The sequence below is a fragment of the Columba livia genome, chromosome W, assembly GCF_036013475.1.
Source record: "Columba livia isolate bColLiv1 breed racing homer chromosome W, bColLiv1.pat.W.v2, whole genome shotgun sequence".
Classification (NCBI taxonomy): domain Eukaryota; kingdom Metazoa; phylum Chordata; class Aves; order Columbiformes; family Columbidae; genus Columba; species Columba livia.
The window spans coordinates 10,226,939-10,254,816 of record NC_088641.1 but is presented as its reverse complement, the minus strand read 5'-3'; the positions used below and the strand labels follow the sequence as shown (position 1 = coordinate 10,254,816).

Here is a 27,878-nt window from a genome sequence, read left to right as displayed (position 1 = left end):
TAAAAGGGGCCTGTAAGAAAAATGGGGACAGACTTTTTAGCAAGGCCTGTTGCGATAGGACAAGGAGTGATGATTTCAAACTAAAGAAGGGGAGATTTAGGCTGAACATGAGGAAGAAATGCTTCCCCTGAGGGTGGTCAGACCCTGTCCCAGGTTGCCCAGAAAGGTGGTGGATGCCCCAACCCTGGAGACATCCCAGGCCAGGCTGGACTGGGCTCTGAGCAACCTGATCTGGGTTGAAGATGTCCCTGCTCATGGCAGGGGTTGGACTAGATGAGGTTTGAAGGTCCCTTCCAACCCAAATTGCTCTATGATTCTATGGACCAATGTGTTATTTTTGTACAGTACCCAGCAACGATTCCACCTCATTCACTTACCTTGCACAGGGCTATACAAAGCAAGCACTACATGTGATATTTCTCCATCACCCCTGAGCATCCACCTCTGGTGCCTGATTCCTGGATCTTCCACTGCATTTCAACCCCTTCCATCGCAGAGGAAATCCCCAATGAGTATTTTCCCACCAAATGTATCTCCTCTTGCCAGGCTGCTCCCTCACTCCTTGTCTAGCCAGTAGATTTCTGGTTCACCAGTGGTGGGTCAAACAGAAGAGAAACATCAGGTTCACTTTGCAGCAGGGTGGTAGTATGGATCTTCCTTCTAGGTGGCCCTGGAAGATCCTACAAGGCTGAGCATCCTCTGTTACACATGACCTAAACTGTTGAGTGGGTTCAAAAGGCTGTGGCAGGGAAGAGCCTGGACTGACAAACAGCGTGGACACAATTGTGCTAACTGAAAAAAACAGAGGAGATGTTTTCAAGTTAGGCAGAAAAAAGCACAAAGCAGGAAATCAGGGTATTGAAGAAGGTATCTTAATTTTTCCTAGTAGATTTTGATCATTTATGAGTCACTAAGCACTTCTCTTCCCATTTTGGTGGAAAGAGGAGGTAGGAAAGTGGCCCTGGTGCAGGAGTGTGTACACATATGCAGGCACATCGCAAGAAGAGCCAGAGGCCACGAATGCATTGCAAAGAACAAGTTTTATTTTAATTACCTCTCTACTGGGGGATCTCCAAAGCCACACCTGAGCTCCCAGGCAGAGGTGACACCAGCGGGGACGCAGGCGCTGGTCAGTTCAGCCCTGCTGGAAGATCACTGGGCCTGTTGAGCTCACCTGTATTTCAAGGCTTCAGGCAGGCGCAGCCTCCTGCTCTTTCTCACAACAAAGCAGGAATCTCAGACATAGTGATAAAGTACCTAGAGTTTCTCACAGGCCTATGTTATCTAACACAGAGGTTCTACTCATCAAGCACACAAGGTCAGTAAAACAATTAGTGTGATCTATGTGCTTTTTCTACAGACAGGTGCAAGTCACTTGAGTGTATTTACATTTAACTAACCTCCTCACCAAATCTTCCACTATATCCCCATACAAGGAGCCAGCAGCAATTCTTGAAACACCAGCATGTGTTGAGCAACCAGTAGAGCAAAGAGGAGAAATAAAGGAAGAGGAGAAATAATGAAGAGGAGAAATAAATAAATTGGCTCCTACTTTCCTGGTATTCAAAGCGCTGTTTAAAAGGCATTTAGATGAGGTTCTTAGGGACACGGTTTAGTGCTAGAGTTAGGTTAGGTTATGGTTGGACTCGATGATCCTGAGGGTCTCTTCCAACTAAAATGATTCTATGAAAGTCCTTTGTCAGCTCCTATTTTTCCTTAGCCCCTAAAGTAAACGGGATGCTCAGGTGTTGACAAAAGACTACCAGCAGAAAGCAAGGTTAAAAAAGCAATAATTCAGCCAGTTAACTACCATCATTGTTCCTTCCTATCGCTGCATTCTTGATAAACAAATTTGTAACAAGATTTTACTGCTCCGTTCCTCGGAGCAGTCTATTAGCCCGTTGTTTAACATGCAGTACCTGTCGAAGCTAAGCTCTCACAACACAATATCCCTTCAGATGATCTCCTTTGCATTTACTCTGATGTAATTAATTATCCAGCCAGCTTTGATATCCTCATACTTTCCAGAAGGTTTATGAGCAAACCTGTTCCTTTAATTGACTTTCCCTGCCACCTGTATGTCTCTCTGCAGGCTGTTGCAGCTTGTCGAGGCCATGGGGAGCTTGGACATAACTTTGTCCTGGCTGACAAGAATTTAAAAAAAAAAAAAATCACTTCTCCTAACTAGCAGTTAGCCAATGTTTGATGGCTTCTCCCATCCATAACATTATGCTGATAATGCCTGTGCATTTCAAGGTTTAATCATCTTTTTTTTTTTTTTTCAGCATAGTAATTTTCCTGGGAAACCTTCACATATTTGTCCTTCCACTTGCAATGAAAGCCCTGTCTGTTAGATTAACATTTATCTGGGAAAGAAGGGGGGAAAAGGGGGGAGAACGGGAGGAGAAGAGAGGAAAAAAAACCAACCCCAAAACCTAGACATTCTGGAGGCCAGATCTTTACAGCCAGCATAAAACCAATGCAGTGACTAAGAAACTGGCCTTTTGATGTCTGGACTGAATTGCTTTAAGTAATACATATGAAAAATATCATTTGACATCAAAGTCTCATTATCTTCCCAACTGCCTGAAATTCAGCATGGTCCAAATTCTACCAGAACAGAAGATAGAAAGCCTTTTTCTTTCAATGAGTACAAGCTTATTTAGGAATATTTTCTTTCATGTATATAAAGTTTCAGTGCAAACGCTCTGCAGGGTATGGGTTTCATTATCTTTTTCATTTCAAGTTTTGCTGTGCACTTTCTTAAATAAAAAAATAAAAAAAATAAAATAAAATCTGAATTTTCATGGCTTGAGGCTACCACATTTTTTTCTCCCCAGCAAACATGATTTAAATTCCAAGAACAGTTGGTCATAATCATAATAAAATAGCCAAACACAACCCAGATACCTTTTATTGAGGTTGTTTTGGTGTGCATCATCTCCATAAATTCCCGGGGTGCGGGGTGCCCTTTAGTACTTTGCAATTTGAAAATGTTTTCACAAACTTTTTCCTGTTTTTTTTTTCCCCTCCCCCCTCTCCGTTATTGTTGAGCTGAATTGCCTCACGAGGTTACATTAGAAAAATGATGTGCTTGGCAATATTTCATAGATTTATTCATGGGCTGTGCAGAGGGTTTGCGACACAAGCTCTGAAGACATGGAAATGGTGTGGTGACTTCTGCAGAGCCTGGATCAGCAGCAGAACTACCCACAACTCAGTGCACAGATAGATGAAGGTCCATCATACCTCTTGCATTTTCCTCTCTCATACAGAGATACAACTCCAGAAGATTCCGTGGAAGGAGGTAGGACGAGGCCAACCAGTACACATGTTCCCTGCATACTGTTGTTTCACCCACACAGGATCTTAAAATGACAATCCCCACCTAATCCCAGCAATTTCCCTACATCGTTGATTAAAAGGGCAAAGGGTCATTGCTCCACAACTCCAACCACGAAGCTGCTCAGCCCAACGCTGCATCTACCCTCAAGGCTTCAGAGATGGGATGCTGCTGGAAGATGATCCATGATACAGGTGAGAGAATCACTGAATCACAGAGTGGTTGGGAGTGACCTCTGGAGATCATCTAGTCCAACCCACCTGCTAAAGCAGGGTCACCAGAGCAAATCACACAGGAATGTGTCCAGGCAGGTTTTGAATGTCTCCAAAGAAGGAGACTCCACAACCTCTCTGGGCAGCCTGTTCCAGGGCTCTGGCACCTCAAAGGAAAGAAGTTTCTCTTCATATTTAGATGAAACTTCTCCTGTGCTTCAGCCTGTGCCCATTGCCCCTCATCCTATCGTTGGGCACCACTGAAAGAGTCTAGTCCATCCTCTTGACACCCACCCTGGAGACATTTATCAGCATTGATGAGATCCCCTCTCAGCTTCTCTTCTCCAGGCTGAATGAACAGATCCAGCTCTCTCAGCCTTTCTTCATGAGAAAGACGCTCCAGACCCCTCATCATCTTTCTAGCTCTAAAAGGAAGCACCTCAGATCCTTCAATTCAAACAAGAGGACCTGGCAGCCGAGTGTGGTGGTGGAGGCAAGCCTCAATGCACCCTCCTTGCCTTTGCTTGGAATTGCCAAATTCTTACCTTGAAGCAACAGTTGCCCATGACCCACCAGAAAGACCTTCAAATGGGAGAACTTCCCTGATATGAAGGGTGTGAGAGTTCCTTTTAGGTGTGAGGCTTGGAAAAGGAAACAACATTCATCTCTTGGCTGAATTAGACAGTCTTAGAGAAAAAGGCAAGTAGACTCTGAAGGAACACTCTTCCTTTGAGACCTGAGCCGTGTCAGACATGAAGAGTGAGGTTTCCTTCATCTACAATGAGGGCGGTGAGACCCTGGCTGAGGTTGCCCAGAGAGGTGGTGGATGCTCCATCCTTGGAGACATCCCAGGCCAGGCTGGACGGGGCTCTGAGCAACCTGATCTGGGTGAAGATGTCCCTGCTCATGGCAGGGGGTTGGACTAGATGACCCTTGAAGGTCCCTTCCAACTCAAACCATTCTATGATTCTTTGAAGGAGCCAAATGTCCAACCCACAACCAGGCATGGGGACAAAACGGATCTTAAAAGAGCCAAAGGGGAAACCCAGAGTGCTGATTCTACCAGGTATCCCAGAACAGTCAGAAGCTATAACAGAGAGAAGGGAAAGCTTATTCTAGGAGAACTTCTCTTCCCTGTCTCTGACCCCTGGTACTACAGGGGAAGAGGAGTTAGCAAGCAAGGAGACCTGCAGGACACCCCAGCTGTGAGGAACAGTGTTTTAGATTTGGGATTAATCAAGTGGAAAGATCTCTGGCTCAGGTGGTCAGGGATTGTCCCAGATGGGTTTCAGAGACCTCAACATGAAGGCTGCCTCCAAACTGCTTCACTGACCAAAATCATGAGAGCATCATCCTGTCTTCTTCAGATCTTCATAAAGAAATAGTGAAGCTCAGGAGACCAACTCCAGAAGAGTTCAGTCGTGCAATCCGGACCACCTGAGAAAGACCCTAGGCACAAACCTACACCTACTCAAAAGCAGAAGCATCAACATTTCCTGGTCACATGGGAAATAAGCCAGCTGAGTTTATTTACATTTGGCTAACTCCACATCACATGCCCTTGAAACAATTTCAAAATAGATCTACCTTGGGGGGAAAAAAAAGCATCACTCAATTAATCTCCTAGAGCGTTCAAGGACAAGCAGGAGGGGAGCTGCTGAGACGAGCAAATCCTGTTGTCTTTACACCAAAGCCACAGGGAAATAGAGACTGCCTGATGGAGGAAAAGGTAGTCTTCTTGATAGAGCACACTGCGGTTGACAGACCAGAAAACTTTGCATGACCGCTTTTTAAAACAGCCTGGAGCTTTAGGGCATGAATGTGAAATTTCTGTGTCTACCAGGACTAAACCCAAGCTACTGAAGTTGCCTGTATGAGCTACTCCAACCAGAAAAGATGGTGTTTGCTAACACTAACCTAGGGAGAGACAGGTTTTTTGTTCCCAACCACCCAACAAGTCTTGCCACAGTGCAAGTGATGACCAGGTTGTTGTGGGAAAGTCTGGCAGGAGAGTAAAGAGAGCGCAACTCCATCTGGGAACACCCGAAGCAAAGCTTATAGATGAAACCTCATGTGAAGAACAAAGACCATGTGCCCAAGGGCGATAGACACCATCTGACCATGGTGGTTGGCTGGAATATCAGTTGCAGAATCAAGTTGGGCATGGTGGAAACCTTGCCCATAGGAATTTAAGGTTGTCTTGCTAAAGTCACAAGATCATAGAATCATAGAATTGTTTTGGTTGGAAAGGACCTTTAAGATCATTGAGTCCAACTGTTAACCTAACACTGTCAAGTCCACCTCTAAATCATTTCCCTAAAAACCTCATCTCCATGTTTTTTAAATCCCTCCAGGGATGGTGACTCCACCGCTTCCCTAGGCAGCCTGTTCCAATGCCTGACAAGATGCTCTAACAAATTCCATGCTCACAAAAATTATTCAAATAAAGCTTGGCATCTACCTAAGACCACAAGGTCTTACCTGCAACCACTGCAGGATATCTTCAAAACATATTTTTGTGGCCTTTTTTGCAGATTTTAGCTGTCCTAGGCTTTGGGAGACCCAGGATTTTGCACAAACCATCTTGAGAGGGAAGCAGTTGAATCACCATCCCTGGAGGGGTTTAACAGACATGGAGATGAGGTTCTTAGGGACGTGGTTTAGCGCCAGTGTTGGGTTAATGGTTAGACTCGATCTTGAGGGTCTCTTCCAACCAAAATGGTTCTATGAGAGGGGAAAAATGACACTTTTCCATGATGCAGATCAAAAGGTTGCTTCCCTGGGTTGTAAGATAACGAGGCTGGGGAGGAGTTAAAGAATAGCACAGCGAATTTTGGGAAGACAGGACAGTCCTGTTGTTAGGAGGAGTGAAAACCATGAAGGGGTTTAGAAGTGAATTCATACAACAGCTTTGAGAAAGAGAAATACTCACATCCAAATAGAAGCTGCTGTGCCGTATATAACAACAGCTGGAGGAGCTTTAGAACCAAATGCCTACACTATGTGAAGGGAGGCAGATGATTTTCATGTTATTTGGGAACAGAAAATTCAAAGTGAGAAATATTCAGTAGAAGACTTATAAAAAAATTTAATTTTTAAATAGCTGGAGCCACATGTGGTGACATAAGCTTGGGGAGGTCGCTTGGCTGGAAAGACAAGCAAGGGACCAACTTGTCTGCTTTGCTTTTATTCAGCAGTCCCATGTAATCAACACTTTTCCATGTAACATTTCGACTCTGTCAGAAGTGCTTGGCTCTTCTTTCTTTTTAAAAAACAAACAAACAAAAAAACCCCAAAAAAACAAAACAAAACCAAAACACAAAAAACATGGGGAAAGAGACCCCGAGGGACTTGGCTTGTAAAAGTTGACATTGCCTTAACCACACAGAATCATTTTGGTTGGAAGTGACCCTTAAGATCATAACCTAACTCTGGCATTAAACCATGTCCCTAAAAACCTTGTCTATACATCTTGTAAACACATGGATAACAAGAATGCAATAAAGATCTCAGACTGCTCTGTGAAAAGCCAGGTTTCATGGATGCCGGCTACAGCACAGGACATTTATGGATATCAAGGGGAGGAACAGCTCCTGCATAGCTTAAAAGGTCTATCTTAGAAATCATTAATTTGGGAATTAGCTCAGCCACAGCTGGGGAAATTCTCATAGCCAGAGCTCCACAGCTGCAGACATGCCAAAATTAGCACACAATACATGAATTTTGGGTTGATCTGGAACCACTTAAACATCCTACACCACAGGAAGAAGTCCACCAATTCCTCCCTGCTCCCCTGATGTTTTAATCCAGCTACATGTTTTCTTAACTAGATGTCTTTCAACGATTGGTCCTAATATTTAAGAAATACAAATGCATTTCAATACCTAGCTAACTCATTAAGCTGGCTTTTGACAAGGTCTTACTAAATTTAGCCCACCAGCAGCCTCTGTAAGCAAACTAGAGCTCCTCGAGCCAGCATCTGAACCACAGTCAAAAAGTCAGTTAATCCATCGCCGTCTGTCTGTATTTTGTCAGCCACCTAGTTGGACATAACAGACCCAATGGTAGCAATTAGTGTGGCCGGTGCTACCTACCACAGTGCTAATTAACAGCACAACTAGGTCTTCTAAATGTACCCAGATCTTTTGACAGCACTAGACACGGGGTGTTGGCGGAAGGCAGGAGGAGAAACATCTTTGCTTACCCTAGGTCAGAGATCCAACTTTCCAGAATCCTGCTCAACCTCCCAATGTCACAATATTAATAAACTATTCTTTCTGCTTGTTAAGCTCTCAGAGCACATCCAGGGAAGCACTGGGTACAAACAGATCTCCAGAACTTTACAGTTGCTTTTTGGTTACCTAACAAAGACGAGACTTGAGGGTTTTGACTCCAAATAGCATCCACTCGTGTAAACTGGCCACAGCTCTACTGACAGAAGGTAGAAGTCAGAGAGAAAACACAAATTATGGTCATTAGCACATAATTATGGTATTACTACAGCAAAGCCTTGATTTCAACTGGATGACCAGAAATAAGGTACTCAGAAAGCACCTTCTGAAAGGTATGAAAGAAATGGAACTGCTGAGCTTTAGTTTGTGCCCTTGGGATGGCACCAAGATCAGAAGTGCCTTCGCAGATGTATCAAGTTCATTACATCAAACCAAATTAATAACTCAACTGATGGCTGACCTGTTTTCAGGTGTCTTCACTGGAGACAGGACACCTTTGCCATACTGTTTGTCAGCCAAACAAAGCTGTACAAAACAAGGGTGTCTGTTGACACGACAAACTAAAAATAATACAAATTTGTGATCAAGTGCCCTACACTTGAAATAAAGCCTCTTTGAGCTGAAGTTCAGTGAGACTTCAATCAGCCAGGCAGGTTTCAACCCAGTACTCTAAATCCAAACGATTAAAATATTTACACTGTTACCTGCACACTAATTCATTTCCTACTCCCCCCCCCTTTTTAAGTAGATAACTTTGAAGCTGTTTTTTCCTTCCTCCTCCTAATATGACTTTCTGCTCAGTCCCTAACAAAAGAAATACCACCAAAAACTCACAAAATAAAACACTTTTGCTTCACAGGATGAGATGTACTATTTGCTGAGGAGCACTTGAACACTCACAGGGATTGTTCAAGTGCTCTCATTAAAAAAAAAAGCAAAACTCTGCTCTGAAATCAAAATTAATGTAGATATTACAGCAAACCTCTTCTCACAGAGGTTGTGGGCTTTTTATTACTATTTATTTGTAAGACTGCTTCTCCTTGTGGGTCAGGTAACAGTCTCTTCCATCCAGTACCAGGCTGCAGGACAAGTTGTGTCAGTTCTTCAGTCTTGAGCTCAAGTTGATCCTCAAAGGACTGAGTCTTAGCTTTGACAGTAAAAGAGATGAAAAACTAGATTTGTGCTCCCCTCAGCTCAATTTCCATTAAGCCTGCTCCTGTGTCACTGTTGAAACAAAAGAATAACCAGTTTTATGATCTTTAAGTAACTGATACATAATCAAGATCATTCAGATAACTGGTCAGGGTGCTTTGGTGACCACATATCACTGCTGAAGCTGAGGATCAGCCTTTTTTTTCAGCTCTACCACTTTTCCTGTTCTACCAAACCTCAGTTATTTCTCCGCCCTGGCTCTTTGCCCATCTTAATTTCACACACTAAACAAACCTCAAAGCCTGAGTACATTATGAAGATATTTTCCCATCACATCAGTACTAACATCAGCGTTGCTAATAGCTGTGTTTTTTCCTCCCATTGGACTTTCAGACTTCTGAAGCTGGGAAAAAAAAAGTGAACTTGTCTAGAAGGGAATTATTGTTCCTAAATTAATGTTATCATTTACAAAGTTTAACTACAAAAAGAGAAGAGAGGGTTTATGTTGGCGTATGAATGTACATCTCAATACTGTGTATCTCTTTTGCAAGGCATGTCCAGCCTGGAGGGTTGATGTTCTCCAGAGCAACCACAGCCCTTCCCAACCCACAGCTCGACAATCCTCCCTCACTTCTGACACCACTTAGTTCCTCAGATGCACCACAGCCCTCATCTAAAAGCCAATTTCATTTGTTTCCCACTGCAAATCTATTTTTTTTCTAGATCCTTCTCTACCAAAGTGGATGCTCTTTGCTATTCTACCAGATTGCTTACAAAAATTCATGGCAACTAATTCTAAAGTCCTTTCTCCACTCTTAGACATCAGTCTGGGTAGTGAATATTCATTCAACCCTCTGGTGGACCTTGTAGAGCTCTTACCCATCTCCACCAGCAGCAGAGACAAGCCCAAGCTTCATCTGTCTTGGTAACCAAGGATGTGAGGAGGCCACAGCACCAACACACAGCACAACCTGGCTCAGGTCCCTAAGGAATTTCACTAGGACAGTACCTGAGCTGACATCTCCTGGGTTAGTCCACAGTCCTTCTCCGTGTGGCATCACTTGGATTCCCACCAGCTCACAGATCTCGACACTGCCTGCCGCAAGATAAATTTTGCTCTTCTCAGAGCTAAAGTAGGATCAATTCTTGTTCTTCTCCTGGGAAGCCCATCTCTGCTGCCTGAGGCTTTTTTTTTTAAAAAACCACAGGCTCCATCAATAATTTCACAGGGAAAAAAAAAAAATACTTCAATGCCCAGCTGTGAGAGCCCTGAGGAGTCCATGCTGAGTAACTCCCACCCAAATCTCAACAGCTTAAGCACATCTTTTTCTCAGCTTTGCTTCGTGAATCCTACAGATCAACTCTTCAAGGAGATGCAATACAAACAGAAAAGACGGGACTTCTGAAGTGTTTCTAAACTCATTATGCTTTGGTTTTATTTCAAAGTAATTCATGCATCTAGACAACCTAAACTTTCCCGTATTCTGTTCCCTGTCTAACTCTTCCGTATCTCTGCAGATTTTGGAGCATATGACAAATAACCCTGTGGAGTCTAAAATTTCTGGTCCAACATACGGTTCTACAGCTTGACCTGCTTCTACTCCAGCTTGTAAACTGGTTGCATGTTCAAGGCTCCAGCCTCCTTGTTTCGTTATTCCTCGATCAAAGGCGACCAACCACCTAGACAAAGATTTCAAACATTTAAATAAGAACCGATGGGCAGCATCCACCCCTTCACCCGAAGATAAACTGCAACTGCTGGCAACCTAAGTTTAATGATTTTCTATGCTTGATACCACAATAGCTGTTCTTGGAATTTTACTTCAAAACAAAAAGGCAAGTAAGAGAGACTTTAAAGCAAAGATCAGTTTGAAAATCAAATGGAATTTGCTGCATTAGGTACACCTTGCTCATAAGCTCAATTAATTCATGAGGCATACATTCATTTTTTATGATACCTCAATACAGCTTCAGATGAGCAAATAGCTAGATGCTGTTAACAGAAAAATCAGCTTTGTTTCAACTTCCCCTGTTTCAAATTAAAATAAAAATAAAAAACAAAACAAAATATCCACACAACAGTAGGGCTGGAATATATATTTATCCATTGCCACTTTGGACTCTATTCCAAAAGGAACAGAAAAAGCAACTGGGCTTTACTGAATCCATCCTGAGTAAATTTTCTACATGGCAGAAAAGGATCATGAGCATCAAGCTCTGACATTTTTACATATCCATTTCTTGTCACTCATTTTTCTTCTGCCAACTAACTAGATTTAATTCTGATTACAGGTAATGAAGCAACAGCTAATGTAACATCAAAAACTCTTCTCAGCTTTGAAGCCTAGATTCTTGTTTTTGTAGCAGTGACAGTCTAGTTCTAAAAACTTATTCCACCAGCTGTATTTTCCCAAGAAAAGAGCACCCTTATTTAGAGCATTTTTTACCCAAAAAGAGAGATGGAAAAGTGTACCAATGTGACTGAAGGTTATTTTTAAACAGCCTCCTTTAACACAGTTTATGATGGTTATTTCCTAGCCACGTTGTCAGGAAAACACACATTTCATTAATGTTTTCTTAATAGCAATAAACTTTCAGACCAGCTGCAATTTAATTCCCTGAGCAGGTCCGTCCTTTCTGATATAGCTAGTGTGTTCCTTGCAATATCTGTGATTCTTCTAAGAACAGAAGTATTCTTCAGAGCTATTATTGCAGCTTCAGTGTCCCCAAAATTAGGCTATAGTCAAACTTGTTTTGATAAAAGGAACACGGCTTCATAGTCAAGTAAAATGCTGTGTGGGTGGAGTATCACAGTATGTTTGGGATTGGAAGGGACCTCAAAAGATCATCTAGTCCAATCCCCCTGCTGGAGCAGGAACGCCTAGGTGAGGTCGCACAGGAACATGTCCAGGCGGGTTTTGAATGTCTCCAGAGAAGGAGACTCCACAACCTCCCTGGGCAGCCTGTTCCAATGCTCTGTCACCCTCACTGAGAAGAAGTTTTTTCTCAGATTTAAGTGGAACCTCTTGTGTTCCAGCTTGATCCCATTACCCCTTATCCTATCATTGTTTGCCACCGAGAAGAGCCTGGCTCCATCCTCATGACACTCACCCTTTATATATTTATAAACATTGATAAGGTCACCCCTCAGTCTCCTCTTCTCCAAACTAAAGAGACCCAGCTCCCTCAGCCTTTCTTCATAAGGGAGGTGCTCCACTCCCTTAATCATCTTCGTTGCCCTACGCTGGACTCTCTCCAGCAGTTCCCTGTCCTTCTGGAACTGAGGGGCCCAGAACTGGACACAATATTCCAGATGTGGTCTCACCAGGGCGGAGTAGAGGGGAAGGAGGACCTCTCTCGATCTACTAGCCACCCCCCTTCTAATACACCCCAGGATGCCATTGGCCTTCCTGGCCACAAGGGCACAGTGCTGGCTCATGGTCATCCTGTTGTCCACCAGGACCCCCAGGTCCCTCTCCCCTACACTGCTCTCTAATATGTAATTTCCCAACCTATACTGGAACCTGGAGTTGTTCCTGCCCAGATGCAGGACTCTACACTTTCCCTTGTTAAATTTCATTAGGTTATTCCCCACCCAACTCTCCAGCCTGTCCAGGTCCCGCTGGATGGCAGCACAGCCTTCTGGCGTGTCAGCCACTCCTCCCAGTTTGGTGTCATCAGCAAACTTGCTGATAGTACACTCTATTCCCTCGTCTAAATCGTTAATGAATATATTGAATAATATTGGCCCCAGTACTGACCCCTGAGGCACTCCACTAGATACTGGCCTCCAACTAGACTCCGCACCATTGACTACTATAGTGAAATCCTGTATTTCATAATATTTTAACTCAAAACCCAGCTGCAGTAAAATTTCAGTTTGCAATGCTAAAAAAAGCTGTAACCACAACGAAGTACGAGAAGTTTGAAGGTTAAAACAAAACATAGTTCACTGTGCCAACAATTTAGAGCTGCAGAGGATTATCAAACCCCCAAACATCACACCCACCCACTTCAACATGAAAAATCAGGTTGGACACATAAAAATAAAAATCTTGGTGAAGTACAGCAGTTGTGATTTCTGCTTTTCACTGTGTAAATTAATTTATTATCATTTTATTCCTAAACATCTGACTACTTTGATGGCACCCAAGAATATTTTAAGGCAGATACTTGTATTTTATGCATTTAAATCGGGCAAGAGAGGAATTCAGAGCCCCAAATTCAGATTTTACCTCTCCCTGCTGATTATATAGGGAGTCTGAAGTTAAAACTATTTATGCTGTTTGCCTGCAATCAGTCTCAACTTCTGAATAAGAACAAGAAACCACCACAGCTCTCACCATGTTCTGGATTTGTATAACAGCACTTAGAAGCCAAAGGACTGTGTGGAAGATGCCAAAGTAACAGCAGAAAATTCCTGTTGCAGAGTTTTCTGCCTAAATAAGAAACATGCACAAAAGGAAGGGAGAAATACACATAGATAACACTCTACTATCAATTCTCACAGTTTAAAGGTGCAGGAGTCCAGACATTCGACATAATTCTTGAAGCCTCAGCCCTGGAACAACTTCTAAACTAAATCAAGTTTTTCTTTGGAGGGGGAATGGCTCTGATATGTCAGCTCAGTGCATCCAAGCTGCTAAAAGGCAACTCAAAAATAATTTTTAGGTTCAGCTGTTTACCTGATTTTTGATTACTTGGCTTCAGTAGTACTATAAAAATCAAGCTCAGACAGGGCTAGTGACAAGAGAGAGATCAGCACCCATGCACATGGAATCTCACTCCAAACTAAAGGCAATGATATAGAGAGCTTTTCCAGCTTCATGACACAGATAAGCAGCTAGCTACCCACAGTTAAGTATCTCCAGTTGGTTACTCCCTGCTTGGTAAGTATTTTATTTAACAAAACAGCTTCATTGAAAAAAAAAAAAAAAAAAAAAAAAAAAATCACTTTTCCCTTGTATTCTGGACATTGGTACTTTGACTGGCAGAAGAGGGATGAAGACACATTCCTTACATACCACAGGCATTAAGATGCTTGAGCAGGCACTGGTCAGATTCTGAAGAGTGGAACAGCATTTGGGTAAGTCAGGCACTGGATTAAGAAACAGGAGTAGGTTAAAGTTACTCGAGAACTGCCAAAGGTATTTAAATGAAATACAGACAAGCAAATATTTTGAACGCAGATAAAGTTCCCTTGTTCTACTGTGCTGTGGCTGAAACAGAAACAGCAGGAGAGAATACTTTAGTGGTACAAAAAGAAGTGAAAAAAAAGCAAATTCTACACAGACCGAGATGGCCTCACACACAGGCAGCACCACAGGTCTACAGATAACGTCTGCAGCGTCCTTGTACACTATTTGGAAGTGCCCACCAAAATAAAAAAGGGTCCAGTCAAGGTTATTACCACGTTCACGGCAAAGTAAGTAACGTCGCCGTCACCGAACAGACACGTACAGAAATCCACAGTACGGAAACTACAGAATTGGATTGTGGTAGAGAAAAGCAACGGTTTTAGTAAACTTGACCTAGAGCAGAATTCTATCACTAAACACACACAGATCCAGAACCTCCATGACAGACGTATAAGAACTGATTTTACCATCTAAACTATATCTTTCCAGCCACAACATGCAGGACACTGGTGCCATTTATATTTTATAATGATTCCTAACCTTCGACAGAAAATATATACAGCAATTAATTAAGAAAAAACCCAACTATCATGAGAATTAAAACTTTTATTAGTGTATTCACATGTTAGGCAAATGCAACACGCATGAAGCATATTTCTTAGGTTCACAAGTTCTACCAATACGTTAGTCTACTGGTAAAACTAGCACAAACTGGTAACTGCTTTGCCAACTTTTTTAAAGGTGTCTGGCCCACTTTTTCAAGGCTTGATTTTTGGTATTGCTTCTATGCCCTAGTCATTTACAGCATAAAAATATCCATCACTATCATCAATTCAGTTGACTGATTAAAAGCTGTAACACTGGCCACATTTTTGTTTTCAAAGCTAAAGTTCTCACTAGTTGTACTTACAAAGAAAGTACAGAACTAGTGTAATGGATGAAACAGTGAGGAAAAAAAATACAAAAACAAACAGACAAAGGCAATCCCACTACTGCCACAATAACAAAAGAATGACAGACAGCTAGATCACAAGATTGTTAGTAATATGTTAGTAAGATGTATAATTTTTTTTCAAGTCAGAATAACCCTTCTATAGAGTTTCCCAACCCTTCCCCAACCCACACTTATCTGTAGAATATATTTCGGAATATTTTTAATATGGCGCAGCTGTAGTGTCCAAGGGTTCACAATAACATGCACTGTCACGAAGAACCTAGAAGTCCTCCTTTGCTGGTCATACCTCAGCAACCACTATCCTAGACATTTTGCAGAAGCAACTACTTTTAATAACAAGGCCCATTATGATATAATGAATGCGTATGATCTGGTATGTAAGTAAGCTAGACAAAGCCACTCCGATCAGAAATTTAAATTCTGTTACTGAAATATGTTAAGCTGCATCTATTTAAAACCTATATGAAAGAAAGGATTTTTTTCCAAGGTATTTGACTCCAAAAACCTAAAAAAACCCATGATTTTTAGTGACATCTGATTAACAAAAAAATACAGATGTAAGGGGTAAGCCAATAACCTTGTCTACTTAATCCAGTATCCAAAATGCTACAGTAAATTCTCATTCCATGAGAAAAAAAATCACTGATTTCAATGATTCAAGGTACAAAAATAGTCCCAAATTACATCAGTGCCAGCAATACTGCTGGCAACAGATGCACCAACTCAGATGGGTAGGGAAAAATAGACTCCTAGTGTGATGGATACTCAGAATTTATAATATGAATTCATTTCAGGCCCCATTAAGCATATAATGTGTCTTAAGATTTCACAGATGAATCTCAAGACATTTCTTTCCCTTCCAATGGAGGGATTTTCTTTTTCTTTAAGAAGGCAGCAAAAAGTTAAGCTTTTCTACAAGGAAAGTCTGCTTTTTATGTTTAGGACAACTCAAAAATCTGCTTATATAAAAAAATATAAAAGAATAAAGGAGTAGAGTCTTGGAATTTTATGAGAGATTTGCCCCAATCAAAAAACCAAACAACTATTTATGGGAACTAAAATAGAGAACAGCACGATACTGTGATATTTGAGATCATGATACATTACCTGTACATATACTTAGCTATTCATGTTATTGATAAACCATTAGGACACTCAATTATATACCCAATAAAAACACCATTAAGAGTCTTTAAAACTGTCCCTTATTTCTGAAGAAGGCATTTCTATACACTAAATTTTCATCTAGTATCAGAGTATAGGAAACAGAATCCACAAGGTGCTTTAATTAATGAGACCTCAAGTGCTGTTTTTCTTTTTTTTTTTTTTTTTTTTTTTAAAAAAACCCAATCTTACACACAAATACTAACGACAGACGAGCTGTTACATTAAGTCTGTTGATTGGACTCAATATTTAGCCCACTGGTAAGGGAGGAAGGAGTTTCATGACATGCTGGAGCAGCGTACTGAAGGGGAGCCCATCTGAGTCAATACTTTGTCCAACCATTGTAGAGGTCCGTTCAGATGAAGTTCAATCCAACAAGGAGTGCTTGTTACTGTTTGCCGCCTAGGAAATAAAAAATAGGAAAGTCAGCAAGCAGCTCTGGCTGCCATAAAGTTCTGCATCATGCAATCAAATATGTTTCCATTCATAACTACTACTTAGGAATGTAAAAATCTGCAACCATTACCATAAGTGTTACTAAGTTTTTTTTCAGACAGTCTTTGAAGAAAGGAGAAGGGAGAGGAGAAGGGGAAAAGAAAAAGTTTAAATAATAAAAGGAAAAAAGAGAAACAACAACAAGAGATAGCTGTTTGCAGCTGCATCACAGCCTTCGAAGGGCCTTGCATGCATAGCAGGTTTTGAATTTTGTAATCCTCAAACATTTCAAGTAAAAATTGCGTTTCCCTTGTCTTCTATATAAACTTACCCATAATTTTCCACCACAGAAGCCATTAATTAAACACCATATAGAAAGCCTCAGTAAAGCTTTATAATTGTCAACCCCCAAGCTTTACTCACTTTACCATATACCTTTGTTTTAGAGACCTCTTATTCAAAACAATCTTCCTGTTCATCTCCAAAATAAAGAAATCAGTATTGGCCATCCTCTTGCCTGAGAAATCCTGTTATTTCACTGTATCCATTCCAGGCATGGGAGTTTTCCCAAACAAGATTGGCAAGACCAGTGTTGCTAAGCCATTTTTTTCCAAATAATTCTAGCTATCCCAAAGCCAAAGCAAGGAGGCGTTAAGATTTCAAGGCAGCAGATTAGTCAGGCACATTTTTTACTGTTGGCACTGCAACCCTTGGCTTGAAGGAAATCTCTTTACCTAAACAGAGGATCTGAAATGGCAGAAAGATTAATAGGATGGATTTCAAAGGATGGATTTCAAAAGTTTTCTGTGGTTTCACTTTTTTCTAGGAGAAGAAAGTGGCAAGGGTCTGTGCTCGCTCTAAAAAACATTGTTATCTTCACCCCGAATACCTATGCCAAAACAAAGTGATCCAATAAAAGAATAATCTAAACCACAGAAAATATAATTCCATTTAGCCCCGAATCGTCTCCCAAAGAAGGAAGTTCATTAATCCACCACTGTTAACTCCCCTCTGACGCGTTCCACAACACATTTGCTCAAAATTCTCTAACTGGATCTGTTCAACAACCTTGGCTTTGTGCTACACCAGTAAAAGTTGCTAAAATAGCAATGGTCACTTAGGAGAGTCTCAAAGCTAAAATTCAGCTGCTTCTACTTGTGAATTTCCAGTTCATGTATCACTAAATCTCTTGGCTGTAATTACCTCTGCTTAAGTTTTTTCAGAAGACGATCCTCAGCCTGGATAGTTCATGTGTTAACATAAACACTTATCTGCTGATATGAGCTTTTACCACCATCATGACAACAGAAAGAGCTTTTTCAAATACATGGCAAATAAAACTAACACCAGAGGCAATGTAGGCCCACTGACGAATGAGGTTGGTGCCCTGGTAACAGAAGATACAGAGAAGGCAGAGTTACTGAATGCCTACTCTGCCGGAGGCTGTCCTGAGGAGCCCCATACCGCTGAGGCCCCAGAGGAAAGCAGGACAATGGAGGAGTTTGCCTGGGTTGATGAGGACTGTGTTGGGGAACAGTTAGGCAATCTGGACATCCATAAATCCATGGGTCCTGATGGGATGCACCCCTGCGTGCTGAGGGAGCTGGCTGAAGTAATTGCTGGACCACTCTCCATCATCTTTGCCAAGTCTTGGGAAGCGGGAGAGGTGCCTGAGGACTGGAGGAAAGCAAATGTCACTCCAGTCTTCAAAAAGGGCAAGAAGGAGGACCCGGGTAACTATAGACAGGTCAGCCTCACCTCCATCTCTGGAAAGGTGGTGGGACGACTTCTCCTTGGTGCCATCTCAAGGCATATCAGGGATAAGAGGGTCATTAGGGGCAGTCAACATGGCTTCACCAAGGGGAAGTCATGCTTGACCAACCTCATGAACTTTTATGAGGATATAACAAGATGGAGGGATGATGACAGAGCGGTGGACGTGGTCGCCCTTGACTTGAGTAAGGCATTTGACACAGTCTCCCACAGCATCCTCACAGCTAAACTGAGGGAATGCGGTCTGGACAACTGAGTAGTGAGGTGGACTGTGAAGTGGCTGAAGGAAAGAAGCCAGAGAGTCGTGGTCAATGGGGCAGAGTCCAGTTGAGGCCTGGATCTAGTGGAGTGCCTCAGGGATCAGTACTGGGGCCTGTATTATTCAATATATTCATCAATGATTTGGATGAGGGAATAGAGTGCACTGTCAGCAAGTTTGCTGATGACACCAAACTGGGAGGAGTTGCTGACACACCAGAGGCTGTGCTGCCATCCAGAGACCTGGACAGGCTGGAGAGTTGGGCAGGGAAAAATTTAATGAAATATAACAAGGGCAAGTGTAGAGTCCTGCATCTGGGTAGGAACAACCCCAGGTTCCAGTATAAGTTGGGGAATGACCTATTAGAGAGCAGCATAGGGGAAAGGGACCTGGAGGTCCTGGTGGACAGCAGGATGACCACAAGCCAGCACTCTGCCCTTGTGGCCAGGAAGGCAAATGGCATCCTGGGGTGTATTAGAAGGGCGGTGGTTAGTAGGTCAAGAGAGGTCCTCCTTCCCCTCTACTCCGCCCTGGTGAGACCACACCTGGAATATTGTGTCCAGTTGTGGCCCCTCAGTTCCAGCAGGACAGGGAACTGCTGGAGAGAGTCCAGCACAGGGTAACAAAGATGCTGAAGGGAGTGGAGCATCTCCCTTATGAGGAAAGGCTGAGGGAGCTGGGGCTCTGGAGCTGGAGAAGAGGAGACTGAGGGGTGACCTAATTAACGTTTACAGATATATAAAGGGTGAGTGTCAGGAGGATGAAGCCAGGCTCTTCTTGGTGACAACTAATGATAGGACAAGGGGCAACGGGTACAAAGTGGAACACAGGAGGTTCCACTTAAATTCGAGAAGAAACGTCTTTTCAGTGAGGGTGACAGACACTGGCCCAGGCTGCCCAGGGGGGTTGTGGAGTCTCCTTCTCTGCAGACATTCAAAACCCACCTGGACATGTTCCTGTGCGACGTCACCTAGGTGTTCCTGCTCCAGCAGGGGGATTGGACTAGATGATCTTTTGAGGTCCCTTCCAATCCCTAGCATTCTGTGATTCTGTGAAAAGCTAAAAGCCATTTTGTCTACCAAGCTTATAAAATCTACCACCTTGCCATATTTATGCACGTATGCCCAAAAATGCAAGTAATTCTTTGGCAAAGCCGGTTCTATGATAAACGTTTCTTACATAATAATTCAGCACAGAAGTTTTAACAAGTATGATGGATTTTTACAGCTTCCTGATCTATTTTGACAATTCTGACTACATCATTTACATCCAAGGTTGCATTCAGAGGAGCAGCCTCTTCTTGCTTTAATCACAACTGCGGCATAACTTAGAAGTTTTGTGCATCAATAATTTATTAGCAGCATCTTAAACAGAGATGAAAAGAAACTAGTTCAGCATTATGTCAGTAATATTGGTTTCTGTGCTGTTCTGGTGGAGTTTTCACTGGAGTTTTTTCAACCCAATGATTTCTGAAGGGTTTATGGACTAATAACCAACATTTTCCTTAGAAATCACTTCACCAAAAGCCTCCCACACTGTTTTAACCCACCCCTTACACTCCATTCACTTCAGGCTGTCTCCATATAATCTGACTGATTAAGCCTTTCTTCTGTTCCGATTTGAATGTTGTATTTAATTATGTGTAAGTTTATACATATTTCTTTTGAGCCAAATCCAACAGCTCTTTAAACTTGAGCCAGATTCTTTCTCATGTACCTCTTTCTCACAAAGAGGTACCAATTTATTCCATTACTCAAATTTCTCATTTCATCTAATTATGCTTTTACAAAATTGGCTTCATTTAGACAAGAAGCCTCCCCCATGTACTGACGCCAGTATTTACATGTATATATTGCAAGAGCAGATAAAAGCATCAAAATCCCAGGATTTACAGTGGAATCTACATGCCATTATTCAACTTCAGAAATGATACAGATTTAAAAAAAAATAATTTTGAATGGAAACAGGGTATATATCAAGACTTCTTTCAGAGGACAATTTCTAGAGAAGTCTGAGAGTTTTATTTAAAACCACATCTCTAGCTCTTCAAAATACTGAAATCTTTAATATTGCTCCGTTACAAGTCAATGCTTTTTCTCCCCAAACTCCCAAACTACACTAAAACCAGGCATATTCCTCTACTATAGTTTTTAGTTTATGCTAACGGAGAATACAATTAGAATTTATTCAAAAGCAAATTTTAAAAACCCTACTTTTTCCACTCAATAAGCTGTTTTTAGCAGTTTTACAGTCATCTTACTCCTGCAAATTTTTTTTCTGCTACAAGTTCAAAAATATCCTTTAAATGTGTGTTCTTCAGATGGTTTGTTCTGCAGAATGCACTCTGAGTGACTCCAATTCTTTCCGTCGGGTACTATCACACACCACAACCTAATGGATTCATTATACTCCATATAGAACAGGACAGAGACCAAAACAACTGTACATCTAATAAACAACAAATAATCTCATACCACAAACTATGCAACTGCTAGATGTTGTCAGTGGTTTCACCACAAAAAGCAAGTGAGCAGGACTGAGCAAGTAAACAAAATTTTGATGATATTCCTTGTTCAACAGCTGACTTCAATACAATGCTAAGATCAGTTTACTGGTCTTCATGACTTAAAAGGGGGAGAAAAAGGAAAATATGGGTTCAAATTGCAGACAACGTATCTACAGTAGCAGTAAGAAGCCTGTACGTTTGGCTTTGAAGCCACACAGAAATAAGCATATCAGTGAAAGAAGAAAAACAACTGACTTTCAAGTTTAAAAACAAAGATTTTCTTACCTGTATTCAGCTCCCCATCCTTTAACAAAACTCATTCTTATGGTACACATTCTAGTAAGCTGATAAACTGCTTCAAAACCCTGATTCACAGATTGAGCCAGAAGAGCAGCAAATTCTTGGTTATTGAAGATTTTTAGATTGCATCCTATAAAGAAAAAAAAAGTCAAAAGGGTACAATCAATGATTACTTGTGTTTGCTACACAGAAGCTCAAAACTATGAAGAAACTATGAAGGAACTATCCAAAGGAAAGCAAATTAATATATTCACTGGATAATTTTATGTGAGACCTTTTGTATCACAGTATCACAGTATGTTTGGGATTGGAAGGGACCTCAAAAGATCATCTAGTCCAATCCCCCTGCTGGAGCAGGAATGCCTAGGTGAGGTCGCACAGGAACATGTCCAGGTGGGTTTGAATGTCTGCAGAGAAGGAGACTCCACAACCTCCCTGGGCAGCCTGGGCCAGTGCTCTGGCACCTTCACTGAGAAGAAGTTTTTTCTCAGATTTAAGTGGAACCTCTTGTGTTCCAGCTTGATCCCATTACCCCTTGTCCTATCATTGTTTGCCACCGAGAAGAGCCTGGCAGGCTACTAACCTGGTGGAATTTTGCACACAGTTGCAGGATGCCAGCCATATCTTTGATTACAGTTGGGGCTCTGAACAAAAATCGCGCTATCGCTTAGGCACTCGGCAAAAACTTCTCCACCAATGTAATAGAGACGTACTCCCCTTCCTGTAGTAAAATTCAAAGGAACTCTTGTTATGATACGACCAGAGCAGATTAACAAACAAGGGAGTATTTTGTTTCAGAGAAGGCCAAAGTTTCTCTTTACAACAGAAACAGAAATTATCTACAGGATCATACTGCTGGGCTGACAGCTGTAGTAGAAGCAGAACACAACTAACTTGCATTTTTCTCCCAGGATCACACAATATTTAAAGGAGAAGCAGAATCATTTTTGGTCAAGGGTGAGATACAATTTTCTAGCCATGTAATAATGACTAATAGCCATGTAATGACAAATAACTTTTTCACTTAAAGAAATACCAAAAAGGAAATAAAAAAGATGAGATCCAACAGAATTAAAAGTTGTGCTAATATTAAATTGTTGTATGTGAAGCAGCACAGGCCACTATGGAAAAAAAAAAAAAAAAAAAAAAGGAAAACACAAGTATATCACTTCAACACTCTCAGTTTACACACGCCCACAGTACCCACAGTATTTCACAACCCACTGTGTGGACAAAACCAACAGGACTTCATTTAGCCCTATCGCAAAAAAATACCCATAAGAAATCCTGTTGTTCACTCTTAAATTGTAATCTTGTTCTCTCTCTCTCTCTCTGAGTAGAAAAAAAAAATCTGTGTGAGTTATTTCTAGCACAAGAGAAATAATGTGCAATTAATCTGCAAAGAAAACTATTAATAAAGAACAGGTCCTTTAAAGGTCACGGTTTCTCTTCTTTTTCTTTAAAACTAGTTTTCAAACAAAATGCGAGCTAATCTATACAACAGTGAAAGCTCCTTATATTTTTGCTTTTCCTCAACAAGACTATTTTGATCACTTATCACAGGCATAGTCTGGGTTTCTGCATATCTAAAGTTTTACTAAACAAACATTTGGATTTGGCATAGAGGGAGTCAGAAGGTTCTACTAAAGAGGTTAAACATTTTTACTAAAAGTGAAAACAAAAAAAACTTGCAAATGTTGCTAAAAGAATCAACAGAAAAAAAAAAAAAAAAAAGGAAGTAATTTATTGAAAAACTTAAAGCCAAGATGCTGCATTGTGGAAAACAGTTTACAAAGAAAATCTTGATCACATGTTATCTCAATGGCAGCTTTTCCCATTTCAGAAAATAATTTAAGTTTAAATTAAGGACTATCAATGTCCATTCTGCATTTTGTATATTGGAATAAACTAAGCAACATGTGAATAATTTTAAAGCTTAAATTTCAATTATAATCAACCCGGACTATAAATGCTATCCAAAGCAGAGCAGGCCAACAAGGAGCCTGAAAGCCAAAAACCTGCCCCTTGGGATGATTTGGTTTGAGAGAAAGAAATTCCACAAGGATACAAACACACAGATCTGTTCATCCTACCTGGATGATTCCAGATCATTTAATGGCTAAAACGAAATAAAACATTTAAAAGATGAGAGATTTTTACCTATGTGTCGCCTTGTCATTTCCACTGTAGCGTTTCTATTAACGTTGGAGAGCAGACCTAGGCAAAATCGTTCGGAATTTGATGGATCTGTAAAGCCATCTACAGTCAGGGAAGGCTGTGATGCATGGAAGGTTTCTCCCACTCTTTGATTCAATTCATAATATGCGATTGAACACCAAAACGCAGGCTCTGAGTAAGTAACTGGTTGCAAGTCTAAAAAAAATAAAATTGAAAAACAAGATTAACACAGAATTTTATTTGAAGCTGAAATCTGCCCCGCTCTTTGTCTCTTCCTCAAACTACTCCAATTATGTTTTGCTCGCTGTCATTTTTACCTACCCCAGTAAACAGAATGGAATTCAAGATTCTACACAAGGGAAGGAGAGGGAGAAGAAAGGATGAGCTAATCTGACCGCAGCTCATGTACTTCAGCACTTGCATTTTGCTCGACAAAATGATTAAGCCGACGTTATTGTGAGTGCCAGACGTGGAGACATTTTTGTTGCCTTTCTATAACTCTCAAACATTTTGGCAACATCAAAGAAAAGATTAAACTACCTAACACTGAACCACAAAGGATAGGCTAACATCCTTTAAAATATTTATTGTATAAATACTATTCCTGCACACACCACTATATTATTATTTCTCTTTGCTAGAAGCTCAATAGTTACAAAAATATTTCTTAACAAGCTATTAAGCCAGCCCTATTATTTTTATCATGAGGAAGCCAACCCAATAGTGTCCTCCTAATACAGCTCTTATTTTTTTGAAGTACATTTTCATTTTTAATGCAATTACATATATAAAGAAGAGTCATCACACACAGAAACAAAAGTATTTCCAGCTTACCCAGGCTATGATTAACTGGGGAGAGAGTACTAGGAGACAGCTCTGCTGGAGATCCTGTTGAAGCAACATGGATTGTTTCAGAGCAAATAATTCTCATTATTTCAGGTAGGCAGGTATAACCATTATCTAGACACAGTTTTACATTAAAATTCTATGCAATAAGAAATCTCAGAAATCCTACAACCAGTTTTCCAGCATATCACATGCTTATTCTGAATTAAGATTGCATTTAATGTTCCAGACTCCTGGGAACCTACCCCTCCTCATAAAAACTCGATTAACATAATTGCATTGTATTTTGGCAGAGCTCTCACTTCATGCACCCTCTGTGAACGTAATTTTATTTACGCACTTCTCCAGTGAGAAATTAGTGACTTCTTCCCAAATTCAGTGAAAAAAAGCAGCTAAGAAAAAGTGGCCGAGACAATTAAGATATTACCTCTCTGTTCTCAAAGGAGAGGGTTTATCTCTAGAAAAGAACAAATTGGATTTATTTCCTCATTTGAGGAAATTATTCTTTCCAGGAAGGAAGGAAAAAAACCTCAAAAAAACCCCATGAACTCTCCAACACATTTTTTGCACTGAAAATATTGAGAGGCTTTGCACAGAAACATTCCTACAATGACTGCTGATGCCAGGCTCTTTTAATTAAGGTACCTCTTGTCACACAGGGGGAAAATATTGCAGTTCTTACAGAAATTAGTGCAGTGATTCCAATTTAACTGAAAAGGGTTGCTAACATTAGCTAAACCAAACAGACATTCAAGTCTGCCAGCACATAGGAGGTTCTTATCCAACATATTAAATGTGCTTTGTCCGACTCTAATGCCAACCAGATTAACTAGAAACACTTTCATTCAAGAATTAATTTGAAACGTGGCCAAAGCAATAAGATTGTCAGAGTTAAAAGGTTCTCGAAATGCAGAATTTCTGTCACTTTAGGCCACCAGACATTTTGCTTCAATGAATCTGTTTCCAGAAGGTGAAGTCAGGGGTAGGTTGAAACCACTCAGCTATTTAAATCTATTTTAAGGCTTTCTGATGAGGACTTTAATTAGACCTGTATGCTTTTGTTACAAAACCAAATGTACTTAATATGGCACAGAAAAGCATTTCCCTCGCAAAAAATTATTTGGTTCACAAAAGACTGCGAGTGATATTTTTAAATAAAACCGACCAGATTTTATAGAAAGCTACTGACATCATTGTTTGGGCCGAATTAATGCCCAAGCCTTGAAGGTAGTGAAAAATAAATGTTACCTGTATCCATGCTTTGGTTCAACTGCTGGTCACTTGTTTCTCCATCTTCACTGATATATCCTGGAGGCGGTGTTTCTGTCACAAAAAAATAATAAAAAAAAATAAATCCACCTATTGGTTCAATGATTGGGGAAATGTGTAACATTTAGCATTTGGGGGTTTTGTCCTCAAGCCTTCACAAGCTCCATATACCTGAATATTGAATTAAAATTTTATTTTGCTGTCCCTTTTGGCCTTCCAGCAGGACTTCAAACCCATTACCTGCCTTATTGCCTATGGAAAATGTAGCATCTCTTGTCTGCCAGTCAATTGCCCAAATATGTTAAATAATTAACACATAACCCTTGTTTGTTCCATTTAATACAAGATACTTTCACTACAATGAGTAACAATTTTGCAATTGTGATCAACAGCTTTCACATTTAGGAGAATTACAAATTAAAAAAAACACATCGGGTGACTTAAAAAAAAAAAAAAAAAAAAAAACAACAAAACAAAAACAAAAAAACAAAGGGAGCCTTTATGTAGACTAACCATCAGATCAGATACCCTCCCACACCTTATAGAAGTTGCTAGATTTAAAGGTTATTTTTCAGTTCAGTCCCCAAATCCATTTTTCTTCCATACCCAACAGTTGATTTCACTCATTAGTGATAACTATATTATTTAACTAGTTACACTATACAAGGTACATTATAATTATTATTACTTCTAAGCTCTATTAAAACAATCATCTACTCTTTTAACTAGTTTTCTTTAAAGATGAAGTTTCATAGACCAAAGTAAACTCAATAACAATTTGGAAGCATTCTGATACTAGAAACTGTGTCTAATTCCACACAAATATCTTCAAAACCCAGAAGAGTATGGTTGTTCCTTTTCTCCATGCAAAATGTACTTTGTAATCCAGGTAATGAGTTAACCAACTGCCTTTCAGGAAATAATTTTCTTTGAAATGGGCAAATGTCTTTTCCTATATTTTAAAGGCAAAACCTGGATTTCTTTAGTGAAAGTGTTTGAAGCTAAACTATCTCTAAATTGCATTAGAATTGTCTCTGAGACATCTGAGAGATTAAACGCATTTAATTACATTATTACCAAATGGCAGAAATTTAAAGTGTTTTGCTTAAGAATTAAAATCCAATTATATCCAATATCATGTCTGAGATTTACAGTAATATTGTAAGATCAGAAGGAAATCAGCAAGACGAAACTGAATCAAGTCAGTTGATTAAATAAAAATGAATCAAAAGAATTATATCTTTGGTTCATTCTATAAAACTAGCGTGCTAAATACAGATGTGACAAAATCGAAGTGAGAATTTTAAAGGAAGATTAAGGGAAATCTTTATTAGCAAGAAGCCGGATGACAAAATCATGCTTGTTTTGAACATTTTTATAGAATTTGTGATAAAGTGGACTCCACCCATCTCCAAATAATTCATTATAGTTAAGCCCACAGCCATGGTAAAAGGTCAATAATCATTTCCAACCCAACTCACGCCTCCTATTTCCAGTTGCTAATCTTGGCTCTTTAGTACATATTATTTTTCCATATCTAGTGTCTGTCTGAACAGATATTTCCTCCACCTAGTACTATTAACAGTTTTAGGGCCAGAGGTTGAGCACCACCACAGCTAGAAATAAATGCTCAAGTGCAGCTTTAAAAATTCTTAGTGGAGTTTGAATGCTGCCAAAAGTCTGAATATTGCAGTTCAGTGCATCCATAACCTGAAAGGGAACAAACAGCCCCAAAAGCCATGCTGCACCTTCACAATCTTCTTTCCTGCTTTACATGAAACCAACCTCTCTGTAGACCAAGTATGGAGATAGTTTTATGGTGCAAAACTATGATGGCTGTTAAGTCTAGCCTAAAGCTAATGGATCTCTGAAGCAGGCTGTCAAGACACAAGGCTTAGCAGAACATAGCTAAATATTCAAGATTTTGTTAGCAAGGTCAAATAAAGCAAGATGTCATGATATGAATACACCATGAGTGTGTCGGTGACAAAGAAAAGGAGGCAAGGTGTACTTAGCTGCATAAATATTTGGAGATTTTGTGAACATCCACAATCACCTTGAAGAAACTTCCTCCAAATAACTACCCAGTTGCTTTAGCTCATTTTTTTTCAAATG

At 40.5% G+C, this 27,878-nt stretch overlaps 1 protein-coding gene across 6 annotated transcripts in view; it reads right to left on the bottom strand.

The window, feature by feature from the left end:
* Positions 1-14,665: 14,665 nt before the first annotated feature.
* The window catches only part of LOC102085910 (mothers against decapentaplegic homolog 2), a 72,081-nt gene continuing 58,868 nt past the window's right edge, over positions 14,666-27,878 (bottom strand). For all 6 annotated transcript variants that reach the window (XM_065044824.1, XM_065044827.1, XM_065044829.1 and 3 more), the window contains 6 exons: positions 25,743-25,817; positions 24,483-24,536; positions 23,631-23,843; positions 22,054-22,191; positions 21,456-21,600; positions 14,666-16,599 (listed from right to left, as the gene is read on the bottom strand). In XM_065044824.1, coding sequence (XP_064900896.1) covers positions 16,476-16,599; positions 21,456-21,600; positions 22,054-22,191; positions 23,631-23,843; positions 24,483-24,536; positions 25,743-25,817 — 749 coding nt within the window. In that variant the 3' untranslated portion in view covers positions 14,666-16,475. The remainder of the gene's footprint in view (positions 16,600-21,455; positions 21,601-22,053; positions 22,192-23,630; positions 23,844-24,482; positions 24,537-25,742; positions 25,818-27,878) is intronic.